An 11,992-nucleotide genomic window follows, 5' to 3' on the forward strand; every position below is an offset into this window, starting at 1 on the left:
TGCATTTCTCTATATATGTGGTCAGGTATATGTACTGGACCGACTGGGGAACCAGTGCAAAGATAGAGCGTGCAACTCTGGGAGGAAACTTCAGGACAGAGATCGTCAACACTAGCCTGGTTTGGCCAAATGGTCTGACGCTGGACTATGATGATCAAAGGCTGTACTGGGCAGATGCCAGCTTGTAAGATCTCATCTTTTAATTATATTCATAATATGTATGGTTAGTTTAATTTAATAATATACCTTTAATAATAAAAATAATAATGTAATAATACATATTTGATCATTTATAATTCATTAAATATATGTATTATATAATAAATTTACACTCTCTCTCTCTCTCTCTCTCTATATATATATATATATATAGGGGTGCACATAAGTGGGCCGCATGCACGACCAAAATTAAAAATGCGCTGTGTAAATACGTTCTGACAGCGCATTTGCGACATTTCATTCACTGATGCTCTTCCATCAGCAGTGCAACTACTACTAGCTACTTACTTGCCGGCAACCCGCCAAAATAATATTTTACTGCTGAAAATCATGAAAATTCAAATTCAAATAATAATAATAATAATGATAATAAAAATATTAGCATTTTTATTTTTAAGTTTACTATAAAATAATTGTATTTGTTTGTAACACAATAAAATAGGAGTATCACGCTTGATTATTTAGTTTATTTAATTTTTTTAACTAAATAAAGTGCAATAATATTATTATCACTATTATTAATTACTTTTTTTATAGTTATCTTTTGTGGGTCACACTACATGCCGTGGCCGGTGAGAGGACCAAACCAAATCTCCAGGTTCTCATGAGAACCAGGCTGAAAAACTTATGTGTACCCCTGTATACACCTACCTCCCAATTCGATACTATCATGATACTAGGGTGCCGATACGATATGTATTGCGAATTTTTAAGAATTTCGATTCTACAAGTATTATGATTCGATATTGCTATGTATTGTGATTTTAGTTTTTTGTTAACTCCAGATCATGGGAAAAAATTTAAATACTTGATTATACCCTTAAAATAGACTGTATATGATATGTCATATTAACAAAAGCAGTGCATCACATCTTTCTGAACTTTTATTTCAGGAGCATACACATAAACAGTGTATATTTAAAGTACCTTAAACCATGAAACTTTCATGTACCAAAACCCTGAACTTGCAGTCATAATAGTCAAATGTTCAACAAAATGAGTAGAAAAATTACTTTCTGAAATAAAATAAAGTGCTATGTTACTTTGCATACCGTTTCAGTCATGTTTAGTCATGTTTTCCCAGCAGTTGGGATTCAAAACGTGAAGGTGCAGAAAGAATTCTGAAAGAGGTTTGATCCTCTGCCTCCGTCATGGTTTTGCTTTCTCGCGCCGGCTTGAAACGTATATGACGTCATCTAATGCAGCGGCACAGCACATGCAGAATGATTGTATTATTAAATTTTATTTATAATTATTAATAATACTTTTAATAATATATATAATTTTATTTAATAATATACATTTAATAATAGTGATAAGAAGAATTTAATAATAAATTATATTTTCAATAATTTATTTAAAATATACACTAAATATATAATTGTAGCTGTTATATATATATATATATATATATATATATATATATAGTGTGTATGTAATATTTTTCAGATATAGCTAATATATAAATTTATATTAAATTTATACTCAATAAATTTGAAATATTTGTGCTACATGACGATAAGAAAAGGTTTACTATTCTCTCTATGCAGACAGAAGATCGAGAGATGCTCACTCACCGGTGCTAACCGTGAGGTCATCGTAAGCACCGCCATCTACCCGTTTGCAATGACAGTGTATGGCCAGCATATCTACTGGACGGACTGGAACACACGCAGCATCTACCGTGTAAACAAGCATGACGGCTCTGACCAGAAGGTGATGCTACAGAACCTTCCTTCACGGCCCATGGATATCCACGTGCTCTCCAACAGCAAACAGCAGCAGTGCAGCAGCCCCTGCGAACAATTCAATGGTGGATGCAGCCATATTTGCACTCCAGGTTGGTTTATATTTCAAAACAATAAGCTTTTGCAATACTACTTATGGTTTTAAAGCCACTATCCTCTAAAACCAAAGCTCTATTCCCAAACCTAGTGAGCTGCATTGCTGTATACTGAAAGGAACCCCTTATTAGTAACTAATTTGGAACAATCTGTAGACAACAACTCAGTACATCATGCAAATACTGTAGCACTCCTTTAAAGGGGTCATATGATGCAAGTTTTCCTTTGTCTTTGGAGTGTTACAAGCTGTTCAAACATATATAAGATCAGTAAAGTTGCAAAGACTAAAGTCTCTAACCCAAAGAGATATTCTTTATGAAGTTCTGACTCGTCCACGTCTTCCTAAAACGCCTCATTTAAACACGCCCCCACATATCTACGTCACTGTGTTGGAAGGTTTGCATAACACCGCCCATTGTTTACGCAAAGAAAGAAGTCGTAACTTTTATTCTCACTGTAGTATTGTTGCCGCCATGTCATGGAGACGCTGTGTGTTTCCAAATACGGTAAGGGGCGTAACATTTCCGCCACACACTTGAGGTATTCGGCCAATCACAACGCACTGGATAGCTGGCCAATCAGAGCACACCTCGCTTTTCAGAACGATGAACTTTGTAAAAATCGACGCGTTTCAGAAAAGCGGAGCATAGAGGAGCAACAATAATGTACGGTATGTGGAAAATAGTGTTTTTTAACCTTAAACTGCGTAAACACATTGCATTACACAAAATTTACAAAATAATATTATTTTTAGCATCATCATATGACACTTTTAATAAGCATAAATGATGAAATTAAGAACTTTGTTTTAAAATACAACATTATTTCCTTCAGGTCCTCAGGGAGCAGAGTGTCAGTGTCCCTCTGAGGGCCGCTGGTATCTGGCCGACAACAAACACTGTATCCCTGACAATGGCACACGCTGTCAGTCGGGACAGTTCACTTGTATGAATGGCCGCTGCATCCGTGCCCAGTGGAAATGCGACAATGATGATGACTGTGGGGATGGCAGTGATGAACTCGAGCGGGTCTGCGGTGAGATGCGTTATTACTGTACATGTTCTTCAGAGGACTTGAAATCCTAAATCAGAATAGAAGGCAGTTTTATGTCAACACAGGTTACTGATTCAGAATATATGCCAGCGGCTTCATATATGGTTTACCAAACATGCACATAGAGTCCAAACTGACATCTTATGCACTTTCAAGGGTGAACCAAACTTAATATTGATATTTGTGCATGATTAAACTGAAAGCCTTATGTTAACAAACAAATCTCTTGTGAATGTCTCTGTTTGCCAATGAATTTTCCTCTCCTGCACTGCGGCACAATCTTTTACTAACATGTTTATTCTTGCTTTTTTATTGCTTGAACAATCTGTTCAAATCTTTTGCTCCAGGATCCAAGAGTCATTTCGTTTTTGGTGTGTATTCTTGCTTACCTCTCTTCATGTGTAGATAAAAGCTCTGTTCCAAAATCTAGAGTGCTGCCTACATAGGCAACATGATTATACTGTCTTTGGGCCAAATTCTAAAGCAGTACTGCATTCGTCCTTTGCAGAAGATAATGCACAAGCTACCCAGTTAACCAAAAAAAAAAAATCTTTTTTTTTCTTTTTTTTTTTAGTATCCGAATGTTAAGGGAACATTCTATTTTATAATTTTGCAAACATTATGGGAATGTTATTTTTGAACATTCCCTGACCGTTCTGAAACACGTAGTAACATTCAAAAAACAGCAGACGGACACCAACATTGTTAAAGACCAGATAACTTTGAACTAACATTCTAATAACGTTACTGGAAGAATTTTTATTTTAGCGAGTGATTAATCAAATGATTAATCGTGATTAATCGCATTCAAAATAAAAGTTTATGTTTACATGCTATATGTGTGTGCACTGTGTATATTAAATATACACATATATGTGTGTATTATATATACATAATAAATATACACAGTACACACACATATAGTATGTAAACATAAACTTTTATTTTGAATGCGATTAATCACGATTAATCGTTTTGTAGCCCTAGTTTATTTAGAACTTTGAGAGAACTTTTCCAGAAAGTTCTAAAAATGTCCCCTGTTAGCTGGGTACATGCACAAAGCCATCAAAGCAGTTAATGTTGATTATAAGTATAATTATACTCCATTCAATACCGAATAACATTGATAAAAAGTCTAATTTAAGGATTAGCGTATTGAACTCTTGGCTCAGCATGCTAATGGAAAATTCTATTGAAATCAAGTCAGTAGACACCAAGGCAGCTCACTAGGATTTAGAACAGAGCCTTTGACTACATAAAATTGAATAACCATCCATAAACACATACTAACCTCTTCCACAATGCACCGCTCTCTCTCTCACTCTCTCTTGCATGCAGTCCCACAAGCAGCAGCATTCATTTCACTCTCAGGTAAACTGAAATAGAGAGATAGGTAGAGGAGGTAGGCGGTGAGCTCCAGTAGTTGCTGTAGTTCATTCAGCTCTTTCTGCAAATGTCAAAAATAATCTGTGCGTTTTATACATGGCAGCTTTTCACACCTGCGAGCCCACTGTGTTCACCTGTGGAAATGGCCGTTGTGTGCCATATCACTACCGCTGCGATCACTATAATGACTGCGGGGATAACAGTGACGAGACAGGCTGCCTTTTCCGCCCCTGCGAGCCCAACACTGAGTTCACCTGCAATAACGGTCGCTGCATCGCACGGGAATACGTCTGCAACGGAATAAACAATTGCTACGACAATGGGACCTCGGATGAGCAGAATTGCTGTAAGTGCATTTGCACAGTTACCAAAACAAGTTTGTCAACTACTGTATAAATAAGTTGATTTTAAGCGATTCATAATGGATCCTTATAAAACGCAGCTGAGAGGACATGTCAGCCAGAGCACACCAAATGCCAGACCACCAACATCTGCATCCCGCGTTCGTACCTGTGTGATGGAGATAATGATTGTGGCGACAACAGTGACGAGAGCCCAACGCATTGTGGTGAGTTATCCCGTCCCACTGTCTCCCTCTGTCCTGTGGGAGCATAGTTAGGTTTATAAATGCCCTGATATTTGTTATGTTGCTGTGAATTAATGACTTAGGCCCGGTTTCACAGACGGGGCTTAGACTAAGGTAGGATTAGATCATAGTTCAATTAGGACATTTAACCATTTTTTATAAACGTGCTTAGAAAAAAAAACATTACTGGTGTGCATCTTGAGACAAAACAAAGGCACTGAGATATTTTAAGATCTATCAGTGCAAGTTTATTTCAGTTGAAACAACTTAGACTTAGATTTTAGTCTAGGACTAGGCTTAAGCCTTGTCTGTAAAACTGGGGTCTTTTAGTTTGCCACGCAAATCTAATGTCATGTAAAATTGAAAACTTTATTATTATTGTATTAAATGCAATACTAATTAAAAATATATAATTATTAATATTATTAATAATTATGAAAAAGTAAGTTCTATTTTAGTTATTAGCGTTAACTAAAGCAAAAAACTAAACCTATTAAAAAACATTTATGTTCATTGAAACTAAAATACTTTACACATGAGACCATGATCTCCACTCACAAAAATAATCTTCTTTTTAACGTTTATTTTACATTCATCACCAATGTCAAAACACAAACGTTTTGGTTCAAGGCCTTCTTTAGTGTGCTCATTGAAAATAAAACTTAAACTAAATGAAAATGAGAAATGTTGTCTTGGCAACTAACTGGAATAGGCTGAAGTACTAAAATTACTAACTGAAACTAATAAAAATTAAAACTAGATCTACTGTAAATCTGGAATTGAAATAAATTAAACATAAAAAGTATCATTAAAAAAACTTTTAAAAAAAATGACAAAAGCATATAACTAAATTACTTCAATTATTGATGACGGACACGTCGGAGCAGGAAGTAACTAAGATGTAACTGAGACGTTAAATCAGTGACCCATGCATGTGAGTGGGTCAACCTGCGGATGCTGAGTTCATTTTTGGTTTATCTCTGGTTTGTCTTGTGTTGTTTTCTCCTCAGCCACATCTACATGTTCCCAGAACGAGTTTCGCTGCTCGAGCGGACGCTGTATTCCCGGACACTGGTATTGTGATGGCGGTACAGACTGCAATGATGGTTCTGACGAGCCTGTTACCTGTAGTAAGTACCACACATAACATATTAAAAATACATATATACCACTATAAGTTATCTGGCGCTCATTCTGCTATGTGGCAAAAAGTTATTTTAGACTTTACTGGGGGAAAAAAACTATGAAAACACTGTAATGTGAGGATGTGTTTATCAAGGGAAACCGCTGCCCATGTTTTTGGGGGGTGAGTTAATGATGGATATCTTGCCTCACTGGCTACTATGGTGATGGACTGAATGTCTGTCACAGGCAAATTGGTGGGAAATTATGTCAACACCCCACCCCCACCCCCCTCCCCTCATTTTATGCTCCACTGGTGATGCATGCAGTCAAAAAGTGGAAAAAAGAGGCAGAAGTTGTGTATAAAACACTGGTTCAGTTGGCAGAAAAAGACTTAAAATGTAGTAATTCAGACCAGCATGTCAGCAATCAAATGCCCTAACAAAAGAACAAAGGTTTGAGTGAGTTTGAGAGCTTCTTTTTCAAGAATTTAATGCATTCTTGTTGAATTAAAGTATACATTTCTTTAAAAAAATATATTTTAATGGTAGTGTGTTAGATTAGATACAGTGGTTGGTAGTGAAAATAGGGTTGAATTTTAAATAAATTCACTACTTTCTTGTGGATATTGCCATTTTTGGCATGTCCATTTATTTAGAAACATTATGAATTTATTAAAAAAAAAAAATTTCAAACCGAATTTGGAATTTCAGACCAAAATATTTCAAGCTGTTTTACTTGTAAATATATTTTAATAAGTAATGTATAGGTTTTTTTTTTTATTATAAACAAGTCTGATATACCTATATGCTGTAGAAATAGATTATAGAAATGAAGTATTATAAACTACAACACAACAGCAACAGACCAGTAAAATAACATAATACAAGTTACAAATGCAATACAATAATATGGGAAAGGTTTGCTCTTCTGAATGACAGTTGAGTGGTATCTGAAGTGTGTGTAACTGTCTGGTGTGTTTGGGTGTGTGTCTGTGATGCCAGCGGTCAGTCCGGCCCTCTATTGTGTGTCACATTCCTCCAAAGTGACGTGCAGCAAGCCCTCACACACACACACACCGGCCCTTCCTTTGACAGTCTCTTCCCCCTCCCCTCTCACACACACTGCCCTATCCTCTCGCTTTTGTCCTGTTAATCACAGCACCCCTCGGTGCCTTTTGTTCAAGTGGGACACTAGAGAGAGGAATGCTTATTCTCTCCCAGAATTCCTCTGGCAGTGGAATCCCAGCTGCATTTTAGCCACATTTCTGGCTGCCCAGGATGGGATTTAATGGTTAAATGGATTACGTAGGCTGCATGTTCCTCAGTTTCCTCTGAGACCCGAGTGAGACATGGCCCTCGGGCAGGTGGCTCTTCTCACTGCCGTGTGTCTCATCCCTGCAGCCACCACGGTGAGGACCTGCAACTCCGACCAGTTCCGCTGCGATGACGGAAGGTGCATCGCCTCGTCCTGGATCTGCGATGGAGACAACGACTGCGGGGACATGAGCGACGAGGACGAGAGACACAACTGTGGTCAGTATTGCTAGGTCCAAACCCAAATTTGTTTCCGTCCCATCACAGGTCTCATTTCACAATGTACTTTTGGTACAACATGTTACTGAAATATTTGCCCGTTTGGATTTACCATCAACAGTTTACGCACAGAACAGCTGCAAAAGTGCCTATACTATAGGAAGTGATAGATTTAGCTTTTTATGACTGATACAGATTTACTTAATTGTAGTTTCCAAAAACCAATATGCAGAAAAAAATGGCAATGTATTATTTACATTTTTGGTTTAGCATTTTTGTATCATTTTTATTTAAAAATCCCTCACCACATTTCCAAATGCACCCATTTTTCAATTTCAGATTTTTTCATACTAATAACTTCATAGCAGTTGAACTACAACAACAACAACAACAACAAAAAACATATGTAAATTATTGTTGTTGTTATTGTTATTATATTTACGTGTATTATTGTCATTGTAATTCTTTTTTTTATTGTTTTTATGTATGACCACCTTTTCAGACACACAAACAAACTGTAGTATGCTTTTCAGTATGTTATTGTGTGCATTGCCATTTATTTATTCATTCATTCATTTAGATTTTACTATTTAGGTTTCATACATTTTTATTACAGTTTTAGTTTTATTTTCTGCTTTAGTTTTTATTTATTTGCTGTTAGTAATTTTTTTACTTTTACTTTTAGTCATTTAGCAGACGCTTTTATGCAAAGCGACTTACAAATAAGAAACTAAAAGTCAAAACTCTGTAAATACTATATACACACGTTTAAGAAAATAAAGAAATTAAATAAAATTGACAAATGCATACAACAACATTTCAATACTAAACACTAATTTTAGTGCTTGAACTTATATTTATTTCAGTTATTTGTGAATGCAACATTTCTCATTTTCTTTTAGTTTTTCATCCAGTATTTTATTTGATTTCAGATTTTTATTTCTGTTAACAAAAATATTTGAATAGCTTTAGTTTTACAGTAATAACTATTCTGACGTCTACTGGACTTTGGTCATAACTATAATGGACTTTGGTGTGAAAGTGCTCACACAACTTTGTTTCATCCTTGAGTTTTTGGCTATATTTAGTCTTCTTGTATCATCTCTCTTCTCTAGTCCTTCCTCTCTGCTCCTCTTCTCCTCCTCTCCCTCAGTCCATCAGTGAGGTAGTGTTGGTGGTTGGGTGTGGGATCTCAGTGTAAGGAGTCTGCATTCCTGATTTCTCCTGCCTCACTCACTGCTTTGTGGATGTGTTTAGCTGGATCAGCTCTCAGATTCAGAGGTTGCTCTTCCATAGCTGATCAGTACCTTAATGGAGTTCTCAATTGAACTATCAAGTTTGTCTAAAAAATGTTCATAGAAGTAAAAACAGACACAAATTAGATAACTGTTGACATACACTAGGAATATAGAGCTGCAAGTAGAATGTGGATTGCATAGAAAATGTAAAAGAATTTGCTGAAAAGTTTGAGTTCGTATTGACATTTGTGTTTTTTTTTTTCACTAAACCTTGATGTTAACATGTTGTTCGACAACATAAAAATGCATAGTTTACACAAATAGTTGGTAAAGTAGTCAGTATGTATTATTTTATTAAATAATGAACATACTTATGTAATATAGTCTAAATAAAAAGATTATTTAATATAGTCTATTATTTAGTGTATTTAATATTATGAAAATATATTAAATAGTTTCATATTTAATATTTTTAAAATAATGAAATTATTATTTTTGGGGAATTCTTTTATTTTTATATTGTATACATAGTAGTGTAATTATATAATATAGGGAGACTATATTAAATTTTAATTAATATAGTCTCACTCTCACTTCGTCAGACATCTTGGAGGAACTTTTTCAGTGAACTTGTCACAGTCCATTATTCTGTTCTTTTCTACATAAGGATGCATTTGAATCTGGTCAAAACCAGGTATTTTATGAGACAGCAGCAAATCCACTTCTGTTTGGAACAGCTTTCACGTTGGAAGTCTATGATGCCTTAAAGTGCTGTCTAGGTAGGCAGCTTACAGGGTTTTGCAACAGAACTGTAATGGAGTTCACAGTCACACAGATTGTGCACAAATATATTATGCTAAAATATATTATGTTTTTAAATTCTGTGCTCTTGTTTTCTCTCTCACACACAGCAAACCGTACCTGTTCTCCTCAGGAGTTCACCTGTATAAATAACAGGCCTCCTCAGAGGAAGTGTATCCCACGGGACTGGGTGTGTGACGGAGACGCAGATTGTTCGGACGCATACGATGAGCACCAGAACTGCACTCGCAGATCCTGCTCTGCCAACGAATTCACCTGCAACAACGGCCTCTGCATCCGCAGCTCCTACAGGTTAGAATTATATTTAGAGCAAAAAAGTTTGCATATGCATTGTTTTTTATGGCTGATACTGTTTTTGTGTGTGTGTGTGTGTGTGTGTTTGATAACTGATATGCAGAACCTTATTTTTTTATTAATGATTATTTTTATTATTATTAATAACATTAATAATTTATTATTATAAATATAGAACATGCATTGTATAATTTAAATTGTAATTTTTAAAATAGTTAAAAATATATATTTTAATAATTTGTATTTATGAAATAGGGTGAAATTACATAATAATAATAATAATAATAAAAATAATAATGATAACAATAATAAATGCTTTATAGTATTTGTGCATTGTATATATTGTTATACATGCAATATGCATTGTATTAAATATTTAATTTTGTTTTTATTGTGTTTTATTTATTTTTAATGAAAGAGGGTGAAATGTGATATTAATAATAATAATTATTATTATTATTATAAATATATAAAATGCATTTCAAATATTTTCAAATTTGTAATTCAAATTGCAATTTTTAAAATAGTTTGTTTAAATGATTTTTTAAATCTTTTTATTGATGAAATAGGGTAAAATTACATAATAATAATAATAACAAAATTAAATGCATTATATTATTTGTGCATTGTATATACTGAATAATGAGTTGTATTAAATATAATACATTTTTATTTTGTTATTTATTTTTAATGAAAGAGGGTGAAATTCGATAATAATAATAATGCATTATATTGTATATAATAATAATAATAATGTATTCTATTGTATTATATTGTATTGTTTTAATTGTAATTAATTTTAATCATTTTAATTTTTTTTTTATAATTTTAAGTTATTTATTAATTTATTATTTCCATTTTTATTTATGAAAGACAGCACCACTTTTTTATATGTTCATAACTTTATAAATAAAATTATAAATGAATTTGCAGTGTTTATACACTTTGTTTTGGTGATTGATTCCAGTGAAAAAGCTACTTCTCCCATAATTCCCTGCTGTGTGTTGTGTCTGTTAGGTGTGACCGTCGTAATGATTGTGGAGACAGCAGTGATGAGCAGGGCTGCACCTATCAGCCGTGCCAACAGCATCAGTTCACCTGTCAGAACGGCCGCTGCATCTCGCGGGATTTCGTCTGTGACGGGGACAACGACTGCGGGGATGAATCCGACGAGCTGGATCACCTTTGCAGGACTCCAGCGCCCACCTGCCCTCCTGGAAACTTCCGGTGTGACAACGGAAACTGCATACCTCTCAGTGAGGTGTGTGACCGGAACGATGACTGCAACGACAACAGTGATGAGAAAGGCTGTGGTAAGCACTGCATCATGTGACCACTTGTGATTAGATTCGATTTTTTTTTTTTGTCTAGAGGATCTTGATATGTTGTGGTCTGTATTTGTACTTTGGTGCTGTACTTAAGTGTGTTTTTCAAGTATTCTTGGATGTAATTTTGCTATACGTGTATATTTGTGTCTCATTTTTATGTGTAAACATGCAATGCATGCAAATAATGGCAACATACCCTCTTTACGAGTAATTTATTTATAAAACCATTGGTATTTTTAACAAAAGTAAAGTCATTTACTTACATCAGATATCATCAACAAACACTGTCTTCTCCATCATTTATAGAAATGTAAATGTGAACACTAGTACAGGACATCAGGCTTAATCTGGCATAATCAGTAAAAACATGTAAGATTATGTCCATAAAGTGTGAGGAAAGGTGTTTTATAATGAAATTATAGCATTACTGTGTGTTTTTTTTCTTTCTTGCAAGTGATGTGAGTGATCAATCAGGGTTATTATAGTTAACAAAAAAAAACACAATTTTCTGTTTTAATTTTAATTTTAGTTAAAGATATAGTTTATATATTTTTATTTTAATGGC

The 11,992-nt window shown here is 34.5% G+C and overlaps 1 protein-coding gene across 1 annotated transcript in view; it reads left to right on the plus strand.

Moving 5' to 3' along the window:
- Positions 1 to 11,992, plus strand: part of LOC306876249 (low-density lipoprotein receptor-related protein 2-like) — a gene marked incomplete at its 5' end in the record, with an annotated part of 94,569 nt that overhangs the window by 55,548 nt on the left and 27,029 nt on the right. Inside the window, 11 exons of the mRNA XM_079427265.1 lie at positions 26 to 184; positions 1,770 to 2,059; positions 2,898 to 3,098; positions 3,464 to 3,487; positions 4,455 to 4,487; positions 4,606 to 4,848; positions 4,945 to 5,070; positions 6,099 to 6,218; positions 7,614 to 7,745; positions 9,895 to 10,096; positions 11,117 to 11,412. Of these exons, the coding sequence (XP_079283391.1) occupies positions 26 to 184; positions 1,770 to 2,059; positions 2,898 to 3,098; positions 3,464 to 3,487; positions 4,455 to 4,487; positions 4,606 to 4,848; positions 4,945 to 5,070; positions 6,099 to 6,218; positions 7,614 to 7,745; positions 9,895 to 10,096; positions 11,117 to 11,412 (1,826 nt within the window). The remainder of the gene's footprint in view (positions 1 to 25; positions 185 to 1,769; positions 2,060 to 2,897; positions 3,099 to 3,463; positions 3,488 to 4,454; positions 4,488 to 4,605; positions 4,849 to 4,944; positions 5,071 to 6,098; positions 6,219 to 7,613; positions 7,746 to 9,894; positions 10,097 to 11,116; positions 11,413 to 11,992) is intronic.

The sequence above is a fragment of the Barbus barbus genome (assembly GCF_936440315.1).
Source record: "Barbus barbus genome assembly, chromosome: 10".
NCBI classification, from domain to species: Eukaryota; Metazoa; Chordata; class Actinopteri; order Cypriniformes; family Cyprinidae; genus Barbus; species Barbus barbus.